Below are 26,475 nucleotides of genomic sequence, written 5' to 3' on the forward strand. Positions count from 1 at the left end.
TGAAACAACATGCTTTTTGACAACGTTTGTTCAATGTCAAGTTGTGACGTTGATTTGACCATTGAAATTTTGGTCATTTCCCCAGCAATATTGTACAACACAAAAACAACGTTGAAACAACATCCTTTTTGACGACGTTTATTCAATGTCAGGTTGTCATGTTGATTTGACCATTGAAATTTGGTAAATTCCCAACCAATATTTTACAACACAAATACAACGTTGAAACAACATGCTTTTTGACAAGTTTATTCAATGTCAGGTTGTGACGTTGATTTGACCATTGAAATTTGGTCAATTCCCAACCAATGTTCTCTAACAGAAATACAATGTAGAAACAACATGCTTTTTGACGACGTTTAATAAAAGTCAGGTTGTGACGTTGATTTGAACATGGAAATTTGGTCAATTCCCAACCAAGGTTCTCCAACAGAAATACAACGTTGAAACAACATGCTTTTTGACAAGTTTATTCAATGTCAGGTTGTCATGTTGATTTGACCATTGAAATTTGGTAAATTCCCAACCAATATTTTACAACACAAATACAACGTTGAAACAACATGCTTTTTGACAAGTTTATTCAATGTCAGGTTGTGACGTTGATTTGACCATTGAAATTGTGGTCATTTCCCAACCAATATTGTACAACACAAAAACAACGTTGAAACAACATGCTTTTTGACGACGTTTATTCAATGTCAGGTTGTGACATTGATTTGACCATTGAAATTTGGTCATTTTTGAGCCATTGTTCTCCAACACAAATACAACGTTGAAGCAACATGATTTTTGACCAAGTTTATTCTATGTCAGGTTGTGACGTTGATTTGACCATTGAAATTTGGTCATTTTTGAACCAATGTTCTCCAACACAAATACAACATTAAAACAACATGCTTTTTGACGACGTTTATTCAATGTCAGGTTGTGACGTTAATTTGACCATTGAAATTTTGGTCATTTCCCAAGCAATATTGTACAACACAAATACAACGTTGAAGCAACATGCTTTTTGACGACGTTTATTCAATGTCAAGTTGTGACGTTGATTTGAACATTGAAATTTGGTCAATTCCCAACCAATGTTCTCCAACGAAAATACAACGTTGAAACAACATGCTTTTTGACCAAGTTTATTCAATGTCAGGTTGTGACGTTGATTTGACCATTGAAATTTGGTCAATTCCCAACCAATGTTCTCCAACACCAAAAAACAGCATTGGAACAACATCCTTTTTGACGACGTTTATTCAATGTGAGGTTGTGATGTTGATTTGAACATTGAAATTTGGTCATTTTCGAACCAATATTTTACAACACAAATACAACGTTAAAACAACATGCTTTCTGACACTATTTATACAATGTCAGGTTGTGACGTTGATTTTAACATTGACATTTGGTCAATTCCCAACCAATGTTCTCCAACACAAATACAACGTTGAAGCAACATGCTTTTTGACAACGTTTATTCAATGTCAGGTTGTGACGTTGATTTGACCATTGAAATTTGGTCATATCCCAACCAATATTGTACAACACAAAAACAATGTTGAAACAACATCCTTTTTGACGACGTTTATTCAATGTCAGGTTGTCATGTTGATTTGACCATTGAAATGTTGTCAATTCCCAACTAATGTTCTCCAACACAAATACAACGTTGAAATAACATGCTTTTTGACAACGTTTATTCAATGTCAGGTTGTGACGTTGATTTGACCATTGAAATTTGGTCATTTTCAAACCAATAATTTTACAACACAAATACAAAGTTGACACAACATGCTTTTTGACAACGTTTATTCAATGTTAGGTTGTGACGTTGATTTGACCATTGAAATTTGGTCATTTTCAAACCAATAATTTTACAACATAAATACAACGTTAAAACAACATGCTTTTTGACAACGTTTATTCAATGTGAGGTTGTGAAATTGATTTAAACATTGAAATTTGGTCAATTCCTAACCAATGTTCTCCAACACCAAAAAACAACGTTGAAACAACATCCTTTTTGACGACGTTTATTCAATGTGAGGTTGTGATGTTGATTTGAACATTGACATTTGGTCATTTTCGAACCAATATTTTACAACACAAATACGTTAAAACAACATGCTTTTTGACACTATTTATACAATGTCAGGTTGTGAAGTTGATTTTAACATTGACATTTGGTCAATTCCCAACCAATGTTCTCCAACACAAATACAACGTTGAAGCAACATGCTTTTTGACAATGTTTATTCAATGTCAGGTTGTGACGTTGATTTGACCATTGAAATTTGGTCATATCCCAACCAATATTGTACAACACAAAAACAATGTTGAAACAACATCCTTTTTGACGACGTTTATTCAATGTCAGGTTGTCATGTTGATTTGACCATTGAAATGTTGTCAATTCCCAACTAATGTTCTCCAACACAAATACAAGTTGAAATAACATGCTTTTTGACAACGTTTATTCAATGTCAGGTTGTGACGTTGATTTGACCATTGAAATTTGGTCATTTTCAAACCAATAATTTTACAACACAAATACAAAGTTGACACAACATGCTTTTTGACAACGTTTATTCAATGTTAGGTTGTGACGTTGATTTGACCATTGAAATTTGGTCATTTTCAAACCAATAATTTTACAACATAAATACAACGTTAAAACAACATGCTTTTTGACAACGTTTATTCAATGTCAGGTTGTGAAATTGATTTAAACATTGAAATTTGGTCAATTCCTAACCAATGTTCTCCAACACCAAAAAACAACGTTGAAACAACATCCTTTTTGACGACGTTTATTCAATGTGAGGTTGTGACGTTGATTTGAACATTGACATTTGGTCATTTTCGAACCAATATTTTACAACACAAATACAACGTTAAAACAACATGCTTTCTGACACTATTTATACAATGTCAGGTTGTGACGTTGATTTTAACATTGACATTTGGTCAATTCCCAACCAATGTTCTCCAACACAAATACAACGTTGAAGCAACATGCTTTTTGACAACGTTTATTCAATGTCAGGTTGTGACGTTGATTTGACCATTGAAATTTGGTCATATCCCAACCAATATTGTACAACACAAAAACAATGTTGAAACAACATCCTTTTTGACGACGTTTATTCAATGTCAGGTTGTCATGTTGATTTGACCATTGAAATGTTGTCAATTCCCAACTAATGTTCTCCAACACAAATACAACGTTGAAATAACATGCTTTTTGACAACGTTTATTCAATGTCAGGTTGTGACGTTGATTTGACCATTGAAATTTGGTCATTTTCAAACCAATAATTTTACAACACAAATACAAAGTTGACACAACATGCTTTTTGACAACGTTTATTCAATGTTAGGTTGTGACGTTGATTTGACCATTGAAATTTGGTCATTTTCAAACCAATAATTTTACAACATAAATACAACGTTAAAACATGCTTTTTGACAACGTTTATTCAATGTGAGGTTGTGAAATTGATTTAAACATTGAAATTTGGTCAATTCCTAACCAATGTTCTCCAACACCAAAAAACAACGTTGAAACAACATCCTTTTTGACGACGTTTATTCTATGTGAGGTTGTGACGTTGATTTGAACATTGACATTTGGTCATTTTCGAACCAATATTTTACAACACAAATACAACGTTAAAACAACATGCTTTCTGACACTATTTATACAATGTCAGGTTGGGACGTTGATTTTAACATTGACATTTGGTCAATTCCCAACCAATGTTCTCCAACACAAATACAACGTTGAAGCAACATACTTTTTGACAACGTTTATTCAATGTCAGGTTGTGACGTTGATTTGACCATTGAAATTTGGTCATATCCCAACCAATATTGTACAACACAAAAACAACGTTGAAACAACATCCTTTTTGACAACGTTTATTCAATGTCAGGTTGTCATGTTGATTTGACCATTAAAATGTTGTCAATTCCCAACTAATGTTCTCCAACACAAATACAACGTTGAAACACCATGCTTTTTGACAACGTTTATTCAATGTCAGGTTGTGACGTTGATTTGACCATTGAAATTTGGTCATTTTCAAACCAATAATTTTACAACACAAATACAACGTTGACACAACATGCTTTTTGACAACATTTATTCAATGTCAGGTTGTGACGTTGATTTGACCATTGAAATTTGGTCATTTTCAAACCAATAATGTTACAACACAAATACAACGTTGACACAACATGCTTTTTGACAACGTTTATTTAATGTCAGGTTGTGACGTTGATTTGACCAATGACATTTGGTCATTTTCAAACCAATAATTTTACAACACAAATACAACGTTGAAACAACATCATTTTTGACGACGTTTATTCAATGTCAGGTTGTGACGTTGATTTGACCATTGAAATTTGGTCATTTTTAAAGCAATATTTTACAACACATATACAACGTTGAAACAACATGCTTTTTGACAACGTTTATACAATCTCAGGTTATGACGTTGATTTGAACATTGAAATTTGGTCAATTCCCAACCAATGTTCTCCAACACAAATACAACGTTGAAACAACATGCTTTTTGACAACGTTTATTCAATGTCAGGTTGTGACGTTGATTTGACCATTGGAATTTGGTCAATTCCCAACTAATGTTCTCCAACACAAATACAATGTTGAAACAACATGGTTTTTGACAACGTTTGTTCAATGTCAGGTTAGGACGTTGATTTGAACATTTACATTTTTGGTAATTTCCCAACCAATATTGTACAACACAAATACAACGTTGAAACAACATGCTTTTTGACAACATTTATTCAATGTCAGGTTGTGACGTTAATTTGACCATTGAAATTTGGTCATTTCCCAACCAATATTGTACAACACAAATACAACGTTGAAACAACATGCTTTTGACGACGTTTTTTTCAATGTCAGGTTGTGACGTTGATTTGAACATTGAAATTTGGTCATTTCCCAACCAATGTTCTCCAACACAAACAACGTTGAAACAACATCCTTTTTGACAATGTTTATTCAATGTCAAGTTGTGACGTTGATTTGACCATTGAAATTTTGGTCATTTCCCCAGCAATATTATACAACACAAATACAACGTTAAAACAACATGCTTTTTGACAACGTTTATTCAATGTCAGGTTGTGACGTTGATTTGACCATTGGAATTTGGTCAATTCCCAAACCAATGTTCTCCAACACAAATACAACGTTGAAACAACATGCTTTTTGACAATGTTTATTCAATGTCAGGTTGTGACGTTGATTTGACCATTGAAATTTGGTCATTTCCCAACCAATATTGTACAACATAAAAACAAAGTTGAAACAACATGCTTTTTGACAAGGTTTATTCAATGTCAGGTTGTGACGTTGATTTGACCATTGAAATTTGGTCATTTCCCAACCAATATTGTACAACACAAAAACAACGTTGAAACAACATGCTTTTTGACAACGTTTATTCAATGTCAGGTTGTGACGTTGATTTGACCATTGAAATTTGGCAATTTTTTAACCAATATTTTACAACACAAATACAACGTTAAAACAACATGCTTTTTGACAACGTTTATTCAATGTCAACTTGTGACGTTAATTTGACCATTGAATTTTGGTCATTTTTGAAGCAATATTTTACAACAAAAATACAAATTGAAACAACATGCTTTTTGATGACGTTTATTCAATGTCAGGTTGCGATGTTGATTTGACCATTGAAATTTTGGTCATTTCCCAAGCAATATTGTACAACACAAAAACAACGTTGTAACAACGTTCTTTTTGACAACGTTTATTCAATGTCAGGTTGTGACGTTGATTTGACCATTGGAATTCGGTCATTTTCGAACCAATGTTCTCCAACACAAATACAACGTTGAAACAACATGCTTTTTGACAAGGTTTATTCAATGTCAGGTTGTGACGTTGATTTGAACATTGAAATTTGGTCATTTCCCAACCAATATTGTACAACACAAAAACAACGTTGAAACAACATCCTTTTTGACGACGTTTAATCAATGTCAGGTTGTGACGTTGATTTGACCATTGACATTTGGTCATTTCCCAACCAAAAACACGGCTCCAACGTTGGACATCAACGTTGTGTCAATTTATAAATACAACTATTTTGCAACGTTGTTTCAAAGTCATTTTTAAGGGACATGTATGGCTAATCAACATTGTATCAATGTCTTGTGCCTGCTGGGGTGTTGGAAAAAAATAAGTGGTAGCAGAGGAGTTAAATGGTATTATTGGGGAGCAGCTCAAACACCCCATAGCCAAAGGGGACACTCAAATGAAACTGTCTGCAACCCAGTCAGTCTATCTATGTTTACCCTCTGGTTTTTGGCAGCAGGTGATACTGCCGGAGCCACACCAGCATCCTCTGACAGACAAATAAAACAAAGAGCAATGAAAACACAACCTCTTTGGCTGGGGTAATAAAGAGGTTAGTGCAACTTTTGAATTTGTGATTGTCTTTTCCAGCGGTCATATTCTGTTAAAAGTGCGTAAAATACCAAGGCAGACATTTTGAAAGTTGATTTTAATTGTTCTTTGAAACCGAGGCTCTCAGGAACATGTTCTATTTCTGCTGCAAATGATATCCACAGCAGCATCTCGTGTTTACTGGCAGACAAGTCCATATTTGGTAGGTAAAGAGGTGTGCAAAAAAAATGCACCGGGGTCCAGAAATGTGATCAAATTTGTGCAAGAAGATGAATCTCATTTGGCAGTGAGGAATCAAACACAGGATTCATTGGAAGCGATGCAGCATAAGGCAGTATCGTGACCTGCTGTTACTCTGCGACTCAACACGCCAGGGGAGCTTGCACATGACAAACAAACCCTGATTACGAAATCAACGGGTCCATCGCTTGCTTTTGCTTTTGCCTAACTTCACATCTTATCATTACGCAGTATTGCGCCTTCATTTCTGGTTGCGAAGTCCGCCCCCCCCGGCGAGCTTACAAGAAGCACTTCTCGGGTCCATCAACAAAGAAGCCAGGAATATCTCAGACATACATGTATGTACAAACCCCGTTTCCATATGAGTTGGGAAATTGTGTTAGATGTAAATACAAACGGAATACAATGATTTGCAAATCATTTTCAACCCATATTCAATTGAATGCACTACAAAGACACATATTTGATGTTCAAACTGATAAACATTTTTTTTTTTTTGCAAATAATCATTAACTTTACAATTTGATGCCAGCAACACGTGACAAAGAAGTTGGGAAAGGTGGCAATAAATACTGATAAAGTTGAGGAATGCTCATCAAACACTTATTTGGAACATCCCACAGGTGAACAGGCAAATTGGGAACAGGTGGGTGCCATGATTGGGTATAAAAGTAGATTCCATGAAATGCTCAGTCATTCACAAACAAGGATGGGGCGAGGGTCACCACTTTGTCAACAAATGCGTGAGCAAATTGTTGAACAGTTTAAGAAAAACCTTTCTCAACCAGCTATTGCAAGGAATTTAGGGATTTCACCATCTACGGTCCGTAATATCATCAAAGGGTTCAGAGAATCTGGAGAAATCACTGCACGTAAGCAGCTGAGCCCGTGACCTTCTATCCCTCAGGCTGTACTGCATCAACAAGCGACATCAGTGTGTAAAGGATATCACCACATGGGCTCAGGAACACTTCAGAAACCCACTATCAGTAACTACAGTTTGTCGCTACATCTGTAAGTGCAAGTTAAAACTCTACTATGCAAGGCGAAAACCGTTGATCAACAACACCCAGAAACGCAGTCGGCTTCGCTGGGCCTGAGCTCATCTAAGATGGACTTATACAAAGTGGAAAAGTGTTCTGTGGTCTGACGAGTCCATATTTCAAATTGTTTTTGGAAACTGTGGACGTCGTCTCCTCCGGACCAAAGAGGAAAAGAACCATCCGGATTGTTATAGGCGCAAAGTTGAAAAGCCAGCATCTGTGATGGTATGGGGGTGTATTAGTGCCCAAGACATGGGTAACTTACACATCTGTGAAGGCACCATTAATGCTGAAAGGTACATACAGGTTTTGGAGCAACATATATTGCCATCCAAGCAACGTTACCATGGACGCCCCTGCTTATTTCAGCAAGACAATGCCAAGCCACGTGTTACATCAACGTGGCTTCATAGTAAAAGAGTGCGGGTACTAAACTGGCCTGCCTGTAGTCCAGACCTGTCTCCCATTGAAAATGTGTGGCGCATTATGAAGCCTAAAATACCACAACGGAGACCCCCGGACTGTTGAACAACTTAAGCTGTACATCAAGCAAGAATGGGAAAGAATTCCACCTGAGAAGCTTAAAAAATGTGTCTCCTCAGTTCCCAAATGTTTACTGAGTGTTGTTAAAATGAAAAGGCCATGTAACACAGTGGTGAACATGCCCTTTCCCAACTACTTTGGCACGTGTTGCAGCCATGAAATTCTAAGTTAATTATTATTTGCAAAAAAAAAAAAAAGTTTATGAGTTTGAACATCAAATATCTTGTCTTTGTAGTGCATTCAATTGAATATGGGTTGAAAAGGATTTGCAAATCATTGTATTCTGTTAATATTTACATCTAACACAATTTCCCAACTCATATGGAAACGGGGTTTGTAGAAGCAGGTGCGCGTCCAAAAACACCAGAGGCAGGTGAAAATCATAAGTAGCCATGGTAACTAAAACAATCTCTGGTGTCAAACAGGAACTAAAAAGAGTCAAAAACTAACAGAACATAACAAAAACATGATCCGGACCACGGATCATGACATCGGCGATACCAGCACTGTATGTACTTGGTATCGGATTGATACCAACACTCGCCCCCAGCTGAAAAAGTTAATTTTTTTGAATGCACGACAGAAGTGTGTGTGTGTTGTGTTGTGTTGTGTGTGTGTTTTACCTGCACGAGGGCTGGGCGGGTATACTGGGGAACTGGCAGTCTCCATGGACACAGTAGTTCTTGTAGTGATCTGGACAGGGTGTGTACAGGCCGTCCGCCTGTCCGTTTCCTTTTCATAGACGATGCAAAAGAAAATACGGGTTGGAACTCGAAGACGGTTTGAGCGAAACGGATGAAGAAATGGCTCAATCTTTGCCAAAGCGGTCATGAGGTGCACTTACGTGTGATGTCGGTCGGTGTAAAATGTCCAGCTCCGCCTTTGTTCCCATCTGGAAAAGGCCACAAAAACCATCAACATTAATCTCAGGTCAGACACCTGGCATCTAGCCATTAGGAGATACACGTTTGAACAAATGCCACAGCGGGTAGCCGGAGTGCAACACTTTGGCCAGAGGCTCTCCGAAAAGGTGTGCGGACCCTGCCAGGTAATGCATATAAAAAGGTACACACCGTCGTTTTCTATTATACGGCACACAGGTAGAAAAGAGGAGTGTCCGAGGGGACCAGAGATAAGAGGAAATTGTGTTTTTTGCTCACTTTGCTGAAGCTGCTTGGAAAATTCCCCTTCACAATAGCAAAACAATCTCTTTCCACTCATTATCAGTTTATTGCAGTGATATTTTTTTTTGTCCGTGGCCAGGAGAATTCTTTTCCGCTGAGCAACTCTGGGAAATTATTTTCAACCCCTTCACTGCTATGATGCAAAAGGAAGAAAGTAACAGGAAACACTGCGCTTTTGTCTTGCTTATTTACTCTCGGATATTGTCATGATCCGTGGTCCGGATCATGTTTTCGTTATGTTTCGTTACATATATATATATATATATATATACATACATATATATATATATATACATATATATATATATATATATACATATATATACATATATATATATATATATATACATATATATACATATATATACATATATATATATATATATATATATATATATATATATATATATATATATACATATATACATATATATATATATACATATATATATATATACATATATATATATATATATACATATATATACATATATATACATATACATATATATATATATATATATATATATATATATATATATATATATATATATATATATATATATATATATATATATATATATATATATATTATTTTTGAAGGAAAAGCACTGTACTTTTCAATGAAGATAACTTTAAACTAGTCTTAACTTTAAAGAAATACACTCTATACATTGCTAATGTGGTAAATGACTATTCTAGCTGCGAATGTCTGGTTTTTGGTGCAATATCTACATAGGTGTATAGAGGCCCATTTCCAGCAACTATCACTCCAGTGTTCTAATGGTACAATGTGTTTGCTCATTGGCTCAGAAGGCTAATTGATGATTAGAAAACCCTTGTGCAATCATAGCCACACATCTGAAAACAGTTTAGCTCGTTACAGAAGCTACAAAACGGACCTTCCTTTGAGCAGATTGAGTTTCTGGAGCATCACATTTGTGGGGTCAATTAAACGCTCAAAATGGCCAGAAAAAGAGAACATTCATTTGAAACTCGACAGTCTATTCTTGTTCTTAGAAATGAAGGCTATTCCACAAAATTGTTTGGGTGACCCCAAACTTTTGAACGGTAGTGTATATATAATTTTAGGTAATTATCCCACATTGTGAGACATCTCAAATTTTAACAGTTGTCAAGTGAAACAAACCAGGCCAGAGTTCCTTTGTGGATGGAGACCCATCCCTTGAAGTATGCTGCTTCCCGGTTCCAATTACGGGGCGATCCGCTCGGAACAAAGCGAGCTTCCAAAGTCACAGAAATCAGTCTAAATGATGAGCTTCACTTTTGAATCTGGCTAATGTCCTTCTGAGAGTTTTATCGAGCCTTATATAAATTGTTTCTGTAGCTGCTTGGAGTGATTGAAACAAATTGCATAAAGTATGTTGCGATCAATCTGCTTATTCTGCCCCAAAGCGTGTCGAACGTGGGAACTCACTTTTCCATTCTGGCCCCCAAAGCTGGTTAGAATTGATTGCTGTGTCCCCAATTACATCTTAAAGCTTTTGTCTTGAATCTCGAATCAATTGTCCTCAAAAGGCCCCGCAGAGTCAAAATGTACTCATGCATACTGTGATTTGAGCACCTGCCTTCATTGTCACAGTGGACGAGAGTCGTCGGTAGTTACGTAACGCCGGGCAAAGCCACCCAAAAGTAAAGCGGATGAAAGGCTCGGTCATTCAAGGTTTTCAGCTTCATCCAGATGGACTAACAATGTGAGTCACTTTATGGCTTTAACTACACTGACTAATACAATATCTGTCACCCGGCAACGGCAACAAACAGTGAATGCAAACGAGAGCTATTACACTAAAAGGTGATTAACATTCCGTAATGCTGAATGGTGAAAGCTTTTAGGGTGTGGAAGATTATCTCTGCATACTTTGCCAAAGTATGGTTATTTTTGTCATCTTAGTTGGAGGTGTAGTAGCGTCTCGATACAACTTTTAGATTTTGTATATCGATATTGGAGTCTAGGGTTGGAATTGGGGGTTAAATCACCAAAATGATTCCCGAGCGTGGCCACCGCTGCTGCTCACTGCTCCCCTCACCTCCCAGGGGGTGGAAAAAGGGGATGGGTCAAATGCAGAGAGTAATTTCACCACATCTAGTGTGTGTGTGACTATCAGTGGTACTTTACCTTTAACTTGAGTATTCTCTGATAACGATATTGATCCAATACGATATCGTACATACTGTATTTTTCGGAGTATAAGTCGCACCGGAGTATAAGTCGCACCGGAGTATAAGTCGCACCGGCCGAAAATGCATAATAAAGAAGGAAAAAACCATATATAAGTCGAACTGGAGTATAAGTCGCATTTTTTGGGGAAATTTATTTGATAAAACCCAACACCAAGAATAGACATTTGAAAGGCAATTTAAAATAAATAAAGAATAGTGAACAACAGGCTGAATAAGTGTACGTTATATGAGGCATAAATAACCAACTGAGAACGTGCCTGGTATGTTAACGTAACATATTATGGTAAGAGTTTCTTTTTTTTTTTTAAATGACCACTCCATTTTAACTCAAGTTCATTCCAGACGGTACATAATAAATAAGTTAATGTTTTTCATGCACACCATTTTTTTTGTTTATAATATAGAGCGCACTGGTTTATAAGCCTCACCCACTAAATCTTAGCAGAAAAAAATAAGTTTCCATAAATTAACCAAATCCAGTCTATAAGCTGCAGATATATACATTGAAAATGAATTATTTTTACATAAATATTTTGTAAATTGTCAGGTTCAAACAGTGATGACATCTATTAAACAAGACAAGAGGCAAGGAATTAAACAGACAGAATTAAATTTGGCTCAATGAGGAGAAACGCGGTGACACTGTACCCTTGCACAGTGTCTCACCACACTCTGACGAAAGATTGTACGCCTCCTCTTTTATTTGGACTTTCCCTGATTACATCGCAACAGCTGTTTCTAAAGGGTCGGGGGTCGTAAACAGCCATCGCCTTTGATTGCAAAACAGTTCAAATAAGAGGTTGCCTGGAGGGGAGTCTGGTCCTGCTTCCTCTACGCTTTGTAGTTCTAAGTAAGAGTCATTCAAATAACTATAACATATAGAACATGCTATACGTTTACCAAACAATCTGTCACTCCTAATCGCTAAATCCCATGAAATCTTATACATCTAGTCTCTTACGTGAATGAGCTAAATAATATTATTTGATATTTTACGGTAATGTGTTAATAATGTCACACATAAGTCACTCCTGAGTATAAGTCGCACTCCCCGGCCAAACTATGAAAAAAACTGTGACTTATAGTCCGAAAAATACGGTACTTGTAATTTGTAGTCTTAGAAAAGGCCTGATTACCGTGATATGCAAATAGTTATTAAAAAAAACAACAACAAAAAAACAAGTAAAGACACTGACGAGGTGTGTTATTGTTTGTGCTATGGCCCTATCCTTTGTACGAGTTCGTTCACTCCAGGTGCTGCTGTGTCAGAACTTTAAACCGGAAGTACAAGTGCTGTTCCGTCTAATTGTCCAGATCTTTTCTACTCGTATGGATTCTTCATTCATCGCCCCAAGCAATGTTTGTAAGTTTTACAATACAACTAAAACAATTTTTATTGAGAATGTAGGAAAGTTTGAATGCTATCATAATGTAATTATGCTAGTGTTGTTAGCATTAGTTAACATGCTAACATGTTTACCCGGTGTGCGTGTTAGTATTATTAACTATTACAGTGGCATTCTTTTTGTAATGTTTCAGTTTCACAAATTCCTCAGTAAATTCACAAACACATCATGGACTTATTGAGTCTGTTTAGCTGATCGGAGAGGTAGCTTTCGCAGCTAGTGGGTCCCTGACGATGACTTCTGTTTTGTGTGATCGGCCGTTTTACTGCCGTGTTACAGGCACCATTTGGAAACAATTATGGTATACATATATATAAACATTTATGTAAACTTTCTGTTACATTGAGTTCAGCTCGCCCTGCAAGAAGACAAAAGCGGTCTTTGATCCTACCAAGAAGATGGCTTGTAAAACTCCACTGTGTAGGATGGGAAGCAACATGAAGGTGTTATGTTTCTTTGATGTATTGTAATCCACAGAAAGATTTTGTCTTGACCCGAAAACTACAAAGCGGAGAGGAAGCAGGACCAGGCTCCCCTCCAGGCGACCTCTTCTTTGAACTGTTTACGACCTTTTCTTTGAACTGTTTTGTAATAAAAGGCGATGGCTGTTTACGACCCCCGTCCCTTTAGAAACAGCTGTTGCCATGTAATCGGGGAAAGTCCAAATAAAAGAGGAGGCGTACAATCTTTCGTCAGAGCGTGGTGAGACACTGTGCAAGGGTACAGTGTCTACGCGTTTCTCCTCATTGAGCCAAATTTAATTCTGTCTCTGTTTAATTCCTTGCTTCTTGTCTTGTTTAATAGATGTCATCAGTGTTGGAACCTGACAATTTACAAAATATTTCTGTAAAAATAATTTATTTTCAATGTATATATCTGCAGCTAATAGTCTGGATTTGGTTAATTTTTGGAAACTTATTTTTTCTGCTAAGATTTAGTGGGTGAGGCTTATAAACCGGTGCGCTCTATATTCCGAAAAATACGATAAGGTTAGTCAAACAAATAAAAATGGTGTGCATGAAAAACATTAACTTATTTATTATGAACCGTCTGGAATGAACTTGAGTTAAAATGGAGTGGTAATTTTAAAAAAAATGAAACCATTCATTAAGCTCATGACACAGTAAGTTGAATGATGCCGACACGTTTGTTACTGAACACTTTCTACTACATTCTTGCCTCGCAATAATTATATGCAACTATATTTGTTTGATATTTGTTTACATTGACAAATTCTGCATTTTAGATCGCAACATTGACACTTGTTATGTATGTCCAGCATGCGTGATACTGTGTGCTTAGCTGTTGTGTAGCTGCCAGCTCCTAGTCTTCTATAGCCTACCATGTTTATCTTTTGTAAATTAAAGTACTGCACTAAAACACAATAGAAGGACTATCCTTGTTCACATTTGCTGTTAACTGGCTGTCAAGTTTAGCACAAGTAAACATGGATTTTAGATTATAATCATATACTTTTTTGCAGATATCGGATCAACATCAGATTGGAAAACCCCTCGCTATGGGGCAGCAAAGAGAATGTTTAGCTCCACAGCTACCTCTTTTAAATCCTTGACCTCGCTTAACCTTCACACCCCCCCTCCCTCTCTCTCACACACACAGACACTGCAAGTGTGAAGTCCTCCTGTGGGTTTTACATGAGCAGCTTGTGAGCCGAGATGCGGCTTCACACGGGGGGGGGGGGGGGGGGGGGGGGGTTATGCATGAATAGAAAGGTATGCGTGTATTAAAAAAAAGTGCACACTTGCAAAGCTGATCTACCAAACTAGCGTGCTGATGATCAGAACGCCCACAATACTGGGAGGAGAAAACGCAAAATGACATCATTTTGCGCACACATAATGTGATTTATCAAGACGAAAACTGTTTTGCAGGAGCTGTTGCACGTCAAAATTGAGAAAGTCTAGAAAGGACTGGCAGTTGCGCAGAGGTAGCTGGGAGAAAGGAGGCGAGTGCTCTGAAGCTCAGTTCTACATATGCTTGTAAACATGTACGGACTGTGAAAAATTCAAGTATTAGACATGTTATTCAGCAATATCATTTTATAATTGTATAGCTGCTGGGGTGACTTAAGGGGATTATTAAAACACATTAAAGTGATGCGTTTTGGTGACTACTGGTGATTTTAACGACGTTCGTTTTTACACGTACCATATTTTCCGGACCACTAAATTTTAGAAGAAAAAAATATTACAACGTATTAGCCGCACTGGACCAAAATCCGCAGATATATATATGTGTTATTTACAAAGCAATATTTTGTAAATGTTTATTTACATACCTTAATTGTTTCCAAATAGAAATGTACGATATTATCGGCCGATAAATGCTTTTAAAATGTAACATCGGAAATTATCGGTATCGTTTTTTTAATTATCTGCATCATTTTTTTATTTTATTTTTTATTTTTTTATTAAATCAACATAAAAAACACAAGATACACTTACAATTAGTGCACCAACCCAAAAAACCTCCCTCCCCCATTTACACTCATTCACACTCATTCACACAAAAGGGTTGTTTCTTTCTGTTATTAATATTCTGGTTCCTACATTATATATTAAGTTAAGTTAAAGTTAACTTAAGCCCGTACTCAGTGGCCTAGTGGTTAGAGTGTCCGCCCTGAGATCGGTAGGTTTTGAGTTCAAACCCCGGCCGAGTCATACCAAAGACTGTAAAAATGGGACCCATTACCTCCCTGCTTGGCACTCAGCATCAAGGGTTGGAATTGGGGGTTACATCACCAAAAATGATTCCCGGGCGCGGCACCGCTGCTGCCCACTGCTCCCCTCACTTCCCAGGGGGTGAACAAGGGTGATGGGTCAAATGCATAGGACAAATTTCACCACACCTAGTGTGTGACAATCATTGGTACTTTAACTTAGATGTGCACACTGTGGCCACACCAGCAGCACACCTGTCCCAAACCTGACTAGGGACAATCGGTAGAAAATGGATGGATGGATGGATGTTTTATTATTGTAATCAAATGACAGCAGTCATTTCCATGGGATTATTTTCTAAAATATGTGTTTTGGCCCACTTACAATGACAATGACAAAAAATATAGTTTTTCATGAGCTGTGTACTAGTATTGTATGTCTGGGTGGGGGTCCTGCTTTGGAAATAATTTGTATCCCTTTCCGATATCGCATTTAGTTCCCACTAAAATATTTACATGTTGCACAATGAGATGTAAATATGGGATCATGTGTACATTCCTGTAACATTCTGTTTGTAACATATACTGTATCTGTAATAGTATTTCTCTAATATAATAACATCATTTCATGATTAATATTTATAAATTAAGATTAAATTAAATAAAAAAACATTTTATTTTTCACTAAAGAAGGTTTCGGTGAATGAATGAAACTGGTGGGGGTTCGGTACCTCCAACGAGGTTAAGAACCACTGCATTATAGTAATGCGTTTTGGTGACTGCTGGTGTTTTTAATGACGTTCGTTTTTACACGTACCGTATTTTCTGGACCACAAAATTAAAAAACAAAAACAATATTACGACGTGTTAGCCGCACTGGACCAAAATCTGCAGATATATATTTTGCAAAATGTGTTATTTACACAGCAATATTTTGTAAATGTTTATTTACATACCTTAATTGTTTCCAAATAGAGATGTCCGATATTATCAGCCGATAAATGCTTTAAAATGTAATATCGGAAATTATCGGTATCATTTTTTTTATTATCGTTATCGTTTTTTTTTTTTGTTTTTTCTTATCAAATCAACATAAAAAACACAAGATACACTTACATCTAGTGCACCAACCCAACAAACCTCCCTCTTCCATTTACACTCATTCACACAAAAGGGTTGTTTCTTTCTGTTATTAATATTCTGGTTCCTACATTATATATCAATATATATCAATACAGTCTGCAAGGGATACAGTCCGTAAGCACACATGATTGTGGTTGCGGATTGTGCTCCACTAATAGTACTAACCTTTAACAGTTAATTTTACTCATTTTCATTAATTACTAGTTTCTATGTAACTGTTTTTATATTGTTTTATTTTTTTTTATTCAAGAAAATGTTTTTAATTTATTTATCTTATTTTTATTTTTATTTTTTAAAGGACCTTATCTTCACCAGACCTGGTTGTCCATGAAATTAGACTGTTTAAAGGATTCTTAAAAACCAGGTCCAGTCCAGATTATGTCCAGGTCGGGCTCAGCACCACACACCTTCATTTATGTACACTCAAAATTTGGGAACTTCAACAACAGATTGCATATAATCTCTAAACAAAATTACATTTTCAAAATAAGCATTTGGTAAACCTTGTTACATTGTTTAATGCATCCAGCGGGGCATCACAACAAAATTAAGCCTTATAATGTGGTAATTCCACAACTGTATATATCGGTATCGGTTGATATCGGTATCTGTAATTAAGAGTTGGACAATATCGGATTATCGGATATCGGCAAAAAAGCCATTATCGGACATCCCTATTTCCAAACAGCGTCTGTAACACGGCAGTAAAACGGCTGATCAAACAAAACAGAAATCATCGTCATGGCTCACTAGCTGCGGAAGCTAGCGCTCCAATCAGCTAAACAGACTAACTCCACGGTGAAGTTATGGTGAATTTACTGAGGAATTTGTGAAACTGAAAAAATACAAAAATAATGCCTAGCTAACAATACTAACACAGACACTCTTAATCATCATATTAGCTGACGCTAACGACGCTAGCTTCACAGCACGGACAAATATGCATGAAAACACTCCTACGGACATCACACATGGGAAGGTTTACTAAGTATAAACAATTTTAGTTATTTTGTAAAACTTACACACGTTGCTTGGAGTTACAAATAAGAATCCATGCGAGTAGTTACGCTATGGACAGTTAGAAGACTGAACGGCTCTCTACTTGAAACCACTAAATGGAAGGACACTGCAGCACCTGCTGTGAGCAAACTTGTCCAAAAGAGGGTGCCTTAGCACAAACAATAAAACACGTTCGAAGTTGCTTTTTTTTAACCTAATTTTATCAGGACAGTTAATGTAAAAAAAAATCCATACATTATAACGTTTTACAAGCCTCAAGGTTCAAAGTGTACGAAAAAAGTAGCGGCTTTTTATTCATAACGTATGGTATATTAAAAAAAAAAATGCAATATGCATTTTCTTGTGTATCTCTGGAACATTCATAACATCAATGTGCAGTAAATGAGTGTCTCCATGGTGAAAGCCGCATAGTACACGCAAAAACCTCATTTATGTAGGGCGGTCTGCACCAGTTATCAATTGGACACAGTTTTAGTAGATGACACGCAACACGCCCACTAATTGTGCACCCAATTTTATAGTTTGCACACACATGTTTTTTGCTTGGTGTTTGGATCTTAGTAGAGCAGGCCCAACATTTTCAGGGCATTTACAAGAATTTGATCTTCAATAAAAAGTGACAATTTTAAAGGTTATGTTGCTTTGGCCTTTCCAACGTGTGTCTGACTGACAAATACAACCCTGTGTTCCAAAATAAACATTTGCACATCTATTTACATGCTCTTAGTCCATTCCCAGATTCAGACTCCACAGCTTACACCTTGCTTCACAGTCATTGAAAACTATTGATTCATTTCCGTGACGTTTGTCATGTTTTTCAGTTACTTTATAAGTCGCCCCATTCCTTCTCTCTTCTTGTCTCTTCAGGTCCTTGCCGATGTTAATGAAGGTGGATTTTTAATTGTTCATTACTGTAGCAAAATGGTTGAGGAAGTTCAGGATTTTGTGATTTTTGGGATTTCTGATCGCTTGTGAGGGCACCGTAGTGGCTTCTGCGTTTGTGCGCGTGTTGGCTGAGCAGTGCATACAGCACTGTTCAGCTTGTTAATAAAGAGACAGTTGATCTACCATCTCCTTGTTATGTTTGTTTGATATACAGTACTGTGTAGCACTTAATATTGTGTTGAAAGTGTACAAACCGTCCAAGAAAGGTTTAAGAATATATATATATATATATATATATATATATATATATATATATATATATATATATATATATATATATATATATATATATATATATATATATATAGTCAAGGTTTCTGTGGTTTATCCGTTATACAGTGCTCAATACCGGGGTAGAGCGGAATATACGTTAGGTCAGGAAAATACACAAGAGGCTATATCATCCCGACAAGCCTGTTTTGCAGGTTTCCCTGCCCGTCAGGGTATTATATAAAGATTTTACAAAATGTTATAAAATCTTTATAAAAAAATGTATATAATCTCCCGACGAGCAGGGAAACCTGCGAAACAGGCTTGTAGGGATGATATAGCCTCTTGTGTTTTTTCCTCACCTAACGTACATATATATATATATCTATATATCAATATATATATATATATCTATATATATATATATATATATATATATATATATATATATATATATATATATATATATATATATATATATATATATATATATATATATATATATATATATATATATATAGATATATATACACTACCGTTCAAAAGTTTGGGGTCACATTGAAATGTCCTTATTTTTGAAGGAAAAGCACTGTACTTTTCAATGAAGATAACTTTAAACTAGTCTTAACTTTAAAGAAATACACTCTATACATTGCTAATGTGGTAAATGACTATTCTAGCTGCAAATGTCTGGTTTTTGGTGCAATATCTACAACGGTGTATAGAGGCCCATTTCCAGCAACTATCACTCCAGTGTTCTAATGGTACAATGTGTTTGCTCATTGGCTCAGAAGGCTAATTGATGATTAGAAAACCCTTGTGCAATCATGTTCACACATCTGAAAACAGTTTAGCTCGTTACAGAAGCTACAAAACTGACCTCCCTTTGAGCAGATTGAGTTTCTGGAGCATCACATTTGTGGGGTCAATTAAACGCTCAAAATGGCCAGAAAAAGAGAACTTTCATCTGAAACTCGACAGTCTATTCTTGTTCTTAGAAATGAAGGCTATTCCACAAAATTGTTTGGGTGACCCCAAACTTTTGAACGGTAGTGTATATATTTACTATATATATTGATGTGTATGTATGTATGTGTATATGTATAAATGTAGCTACATGCATATTTTTACTGTATATATATATATATATATATATATATATATATATATATATATATATATATATATATATATATATATATATATATATATACATATACAGCAGGGGTCACCAACCTTTTTGAAACCAAGGGCTACTTCTTGGGTACTGATTAATGCGAAGGGCTACCAGATAGATACACACTTAAATAAATTGCCAGAAGTAGCCAATTTGCTCAATTTACCTTTAACTCTGTTATTATTAATAATTAATGATATTTATCTTTGTGGAAACACTGATCATCTTAATGATTTCTCACAATAAATATATATAGAAACAGATAAATATCAATTTGCAACACTTTATTTTTATAATTTCTCTATAAGTGCACATTTTTCAAATTTAACATTTTCAAATGATCACTTCTAAGACAGTCTTGTGAAATCACAATATCCCATTTTAACTAGCTAGCCACTAACATTTTTTAAGAAATCATGAATTACTTTGCACCATGTTTGTACAAATAATAACTCATGTAAAATACAAAAGTAAACTCTCAAATTTTTAAATCATGTCACACTTTGAACTGGACACCAAATCTGTTATCTGTTTCTTTGTCAGTTAGTGGGAAGCCTGGCATTGCATGCTGTTAACTAGTGTGTTGTACTCTGGTGTGTAACTTGACACTGCAACTCTGAGTGAGTCTTGCAGATGTGCATCAGTGAGGCGTGTTCTGTGTTTGTTCTTGATGAAGTTCATGTCAGAAAAGGCTGATTCACAAAGATAAGATTTTTCCTCATTGTTTGCGGAACCTTCTTAATCTTTTGGACATATTTTCACAGCAATCTGGCCTTAAGCTTAATTATGATAAATGTAAAATGTTAAGGATCGGAAATCTAAAGGGAACGTCCTTTCGAATGGAATGCAAAGTGTTTTGTTTATAAATTATATGCAATCTGTTGTGTTCCCTAATTTTTTTTCTGTGTACATGAATGAAGGTGTGTGTTGCTGAGTCCGACTTGGACATTATCTGGACTGGGCCTGGTTTAAAAAACCCTTTAAAAAAATCTAATTTCATTGACAACGTGGTCTGTTGAAGATAAGGCCCTTTTTTAAAAAAATAAAATAAAATAAGATAAATAAATAAAAAACATTTTCTTGGATAAAAAAGAAAGTAAAACAATATAAAAATAATTACATAAAAAATAGTAATTAATGAAAATGCTTAAGGCTGCAGCTAACGATTATTTTTCTATCGATTAATCTATAGATTATTTTTTCGATTAATCGGTTAATCTATAGATTATTTTTTCGATTCATCTATAGATTATTTTTCCTTTTACCGATTTTTTTTAAAATTATTATTTAAAATGAAGATGAAAAAATAAAAGTAGGCCAGTTTTTTCAAAAGGCATGGTTTTTATTTACAAAAAAAAAAAGTATGGCCACTCAGTCAATATTGACAACAACATGACAAAATATTCTGTAACAATGTAAACATTTAAAACTTTTAACATTTAACAAAATTAAAAGTAGCTTATTTGCTTTTTAATGTGCAAATATAAAAGTAAACATCCAGTGCAAATCTTAATATTCTGCAATAGTATAAGCATTTCAAAAGTAAAAGTATTGCTTATTTTGCTTTAAAATGTGCAAAAATAAAGATAAACGTCCAATACAAAAAAGTGCAAAACGAAATATTCTGTAACAACAGTGTAAACATTTCAACAAAAGTGAAAGTATTGCTTATTTGCTAAAATGTGCAAAAATAAAGATAAACATCCAATACAAAAAAGTGCCAATCTAAATATTCTGGAGCACTGTAAACATTAAGTATTGCTTTTAAAATGTGCAAAATAAACATCCAGTCCAACACAGTACACAATAACCAATTCTACTCATTCCAGTGAGTGACTAACAGTTGTAATGAAGAAAGGTTAGCATGTCTACTTGCTTTGCTTCTTTTCTTGTTTACAATATTCCCAGCAGCTGAAAATAGGCGCTCAGAAGGGGTCGATGTGGCTGGAACTGAGAGGTAATTAGCCTTCACCTCAAACCAGGACTGCGAGCGAGCTGAGCTGCAGTTTAAGTTTCTAGTAGGTCAACGGGCTCATAGTGATGTTACTAGTAGTTGACTGGGAGGTGTTTATTATCATTTGGGGAGAGTCCGCTGCCTGATGCTCACCTGCTAAACACCTATCTGCTCGACGCTGAAGCGCTGACTACATGCGCTATGAATACGCACTGCTGATTGGCTGATAATGCTTCGTGTGTACCAATCAGATGGTTGTGTGGGTGGGACAATGCTGCGTGTGTACCAATCAGATGGTTGTATGGGTGGGACAATGCTGCGTGCTGAGACAGAGGCAGACAAGCAAAGCAACTTGTTAAGACTTTAGCAGCTAAAGTTAGCTTTAGCTTAGAAACTCGTTCGGTACACCCCCGTACCGAACCGAAAGCCCCGTACCGAAACGGTTCAATACAAAACACATACCGTTACACCCCTAGCAGATACAAATGACACATTCGTGTATTTGTGTAATGATGACAACGTATGCTAACGCGGACGATTGAGTAGTTGATGGTTGATGGTTTTCTTTTCAAATGTTCGTTCATAGCCGTTGTGCTGCTATGATAGGCCATTTCCGCTCGACACAGTGTGCATACAACAACATTATTAGGCTGTGTATTGAAATACTCCCACACTTTTGACGACTTTTGGCGTGCGTTTTTCCCCTCGCTCGCACAGTCTGCTTTGCGCTCCGCCATGACGGTAGTGTGACGTAATTATGCGACGCGTCGACGCACAAAAACGGCGTCGACGTATTTACGTAACCGATGACGTCGACTACGTCGACGCGTCGTTTCAGCCTTAAAAATGTTAGTGGACCAGCAGCCTATACAATCATGTGTGCTTCAGGGACTGTGTCCCTTGCAGATGTGTTGTCTATGTTGTGGGAACCAGAATATTGGTAGCAGAAAGAAATAACCCCTTTTGTGTGGATGAGTGTGCATGGGGGAGGTTATTTGGGTTGATGCACTGATTGAAAGTGTATCTTGTGTTTTTTCTATGTAGATTTAATTTAAAAAAAAAAAAAAAAAATTTTTTTTTTTTTAACTTTTTTTTTTTTTTTTTTTTTTTAGAACAGGCCCGCGGGCGACTCATCTGGTCCTTACGGGCGACCTGGTGCCCGCGGGCACCGCGTTGGTGACCCCTGATGTACAGTATATAAATATATATACATACACGCATACATTCAGTATATAAATATATATATATGCACATATATATATATATACATACATACATATACATATATATATACACATATATATACACATATATATATATATATATATATATATATATATATATATATATATATATATATACATATATATACATACATATATAAATACATATATACATATACATGATGTATACATATATATAAAACATACTAAACATATTTAAATAATATTTGGACTAACCTTGGCAGTGGCCCAGGTGCTTGACCTCGATACGTTCCTGTTTCTGACAGGATGCCTCTTTCACCTGGCAGGGGTTGTCATAGGAACGCCCGTCCGAGGCACACACTGGATTGAAGCTGATGTGGGAACAGTCGATGTTGCAAACGCACCTATAAAGCAAAGAGGTCAGTTATACAACAATTGTTCACGTCAAAAATAATATATTCTGCATGCCATCTGCGGCGACCGCGCCACAATATGCTGACTGGGGCCGCATAGCCAACATTCAGTCAAGGATTAAAAATGAGACAGTAAACAGTAAAGCTTGTGCTCAGTCAGGATATTGGACCATGCATTGTAATAATGTTCAATTTGTGTTTTGACACATTTTGACACACTAGCAAATAGATGTAAGTTTGCAGAGACGACACAGAAGGCCGGGTCTGATAAAAAAAAGACCTCACAATGGAGAGGGAGATAAGAAAACCGCACAATTCACTGTGTCTTGAAAATAGTCCAAATGAAAAGTAACTTTAAAGCCGATAAAATCGAATCATTAGCATACCATTATTGGAAGAGTTTGTTCACCATATCTTTATGTCCTTCAACACAGCCCGCTCAGCTGAGAAATACTTGACATTATCTTGATGAGGCTGAATACGTCAAGTGTGCCGACATTCTCTTTCAAGATTTTGCTTTATTTGTTTGTCAGCAGTGACAATGCGAGTGCTGATTGCCGGATTAAACAATGAAGCAGCAACAAAAAGTCAGATGGTGTTTACATAATTCTGCACTTAAAAACTCAAAAGTTTCCCTCAATTGGATCCGGTAGTGACGCGCGATACCACCGATTTTCTTTCCGATTCGATACCGAGTCAAATTCAGGCTGGTATCGGTGATACCGATCCGATACTATGTGCAAAAATACCTGTAAAAATACATGTCTGCTGAAATTGAAAAAGTTGTGTATTTCCAAATAACCTATTTGGGGCGGTATAGCTCGGTTGGTAGAGTGACCGTGCCAGCAACTTCCGGGTTCCTGGTTCGATCCCCGCTTCTGCCATCCTAGTCACTGCCGTTGTGTCTTTAGGCAAGACACTTTACCCAGTGCCACCCACACTGGTTTAAAAATGTAACTTACATATTGGGTTTCACAATGTAAAGCGCTTTGAGTCACTAGAGAAAATCGCTATATAAATATAATTCACTTCATTTGTCTAAAAGAACACATGTAAAAATGTAAGAAAAAAACACCAACAAATCCGAATGTAATGAGAAAGAGCTGAAAATGTTTAACTAATAATTAATAACAATATATTTAGTCACTTATTACACACAATATCTATTTTCAGCATTTTTTTTTTTAAATAAAAAAATTATCAAAATGCTCTTGGTGGAAAAAAGTTTAGACACCCTTGATATAAAATATTAAAAGCCCTCAAAATGAAAATAATATATAATTAAAATATAAACAGAGTTTAGTTAGTTAGTTAAAATAAAAAATAAAATAATACTAACCTTAATAAACACTGTAGATAATTGTTGACACACTAGGTAATGCAGTTACACAATCATAATATCATTGATTTTATTCTATACCGACACAGGGATAAAAAAACAGCACCAATGTTACAAAAATCAGTATGTAAGTAGAAGAAGATGAAAGGTTCTAAATAATATTTACTAATAATAATATATTTAGTCACTTATTACACAAAGTTGTGTCTTTAAATACACACAATATCTATTTTCAGCATTTTTTTTAAATAAAAAAAATATCAAAATGCTTTTGGTGGAAAAAGTTTATACACCCCTGATATCAAATATTAAACGCTCTAAAAATTAAAATAATATATCATTAAATTATAAACAAAGTTTAGTTAGTTATTTAAAATAAAAAATTAAATAAAACTAACCTTAATAAACACTGTAGATAATTGTTGACACAGTAGGTAATGCAGTTACACAATCATAGTATCATTGATTTTATTCTATTTCTACACGGGGATAAAACAACAGCACACATGTTACAAAAATCAGTATGTAAGTAGAAGAAGCTGAAATGTTCTGATTAATATTTAATAATAATAATATATTTAGTCACCTACTACACAAAGTTTTGTCTTTAAATACACACAATATCTATTTTCAGCATTTTTTTTAAAATTAAAAAAATATCAAAATGCTTTTGGTGGAAAAAGTTTAGGTAACCTTGATATAAAATATTAAACACTCTCAAAATGAAAATATTATATACTTAAAATATAAACAAAGTTTAGTTAGTTATTTAATTAAAAATAAAATAATAATAACCTTAATAAACACTGTAAATAATTGTTGACACACGAGGTAATGCAGTTACACAATCATAATATCATTGATTTGATTCTCTTCCTACATGGGGATAAAACAACAGCACAAATGTTACAAAAATCATTATGTAAGTAGAAGAAGATGAAATGTTCTGACTAATATTTAATAATAATACTATATTTAGTCACTTATTACACAAAGTCGTGTCTTCTAATACACACAATATCTGTTTTCAGCATTTTTTTTTTACAAAAAAAACATCAAAATGCTCTTGGTGGAAAAAGTTTAGATACCCTTGATATAAAATATTAAACGCTCTCAAAATGAAAAAAATATGTACTTAAATTATAAACACAATTTAGTTAGTTAGTTAATTAAAACATAAAATAATACTAATGTTTGACACACTAGGTCAGGGGTCGGCAACCCAAAATGTTGAAAGAGCCATATTGGACCAAAAATACAAAAAAAAATCTGTCTGGAGCCGCAAAAAATTAAAAGCCA

The 26,475-nt window shown here is 35.4% G+C and overlaps 1 protein-coding gene across 1 annotated transcript in view; it reads right to left on the reverse strand.

The window, feature by feature from the left end:
• LOC133663255 (tomoregulin-2-like) overlaps positions 1 to 26,475 on the reverse strand; it is a 430,554-nt gene that overhangs the window by 22,841 nt on the left and 381,238 nt on the right. The window contains exons 6-8 of the mRNA XM_062067604.1: positions 23,680 to 23,828; positions 9,140 to 9,187; positions 8,919 to 9,027 (exon numbers count right to left, since the gene is read on the reverse strand). Coding sequence (XP_061923588.1) covers positions 8,919 to 9,027; positions 9,140 to 9,187; positions 23,680 to 23,828 — 306 coding nt within the window. The remainder of the gene's footprint in view (positions 1 to 8,918; positions 9,028 to 9,139; positions 9,188 to 23,679; positions 23,829 to 26,475) is intronic.

The sequence above is a fragment of the Entelurus aequoreus genome, linkage group LG13 (assembly GCF_033978785.1).
Source record: "Entelurus aequoreus isolate RoL-2023_Sb linkage group LG13, RoL_Eaeq_v1.1, whole genome shotgun sequence".
NCBI lineage: Eukaryota > Metazoa > Chordata > Actinopteri > Syngnathiformes > Syngnathidae > Entelurus > Entelurus aequoreus.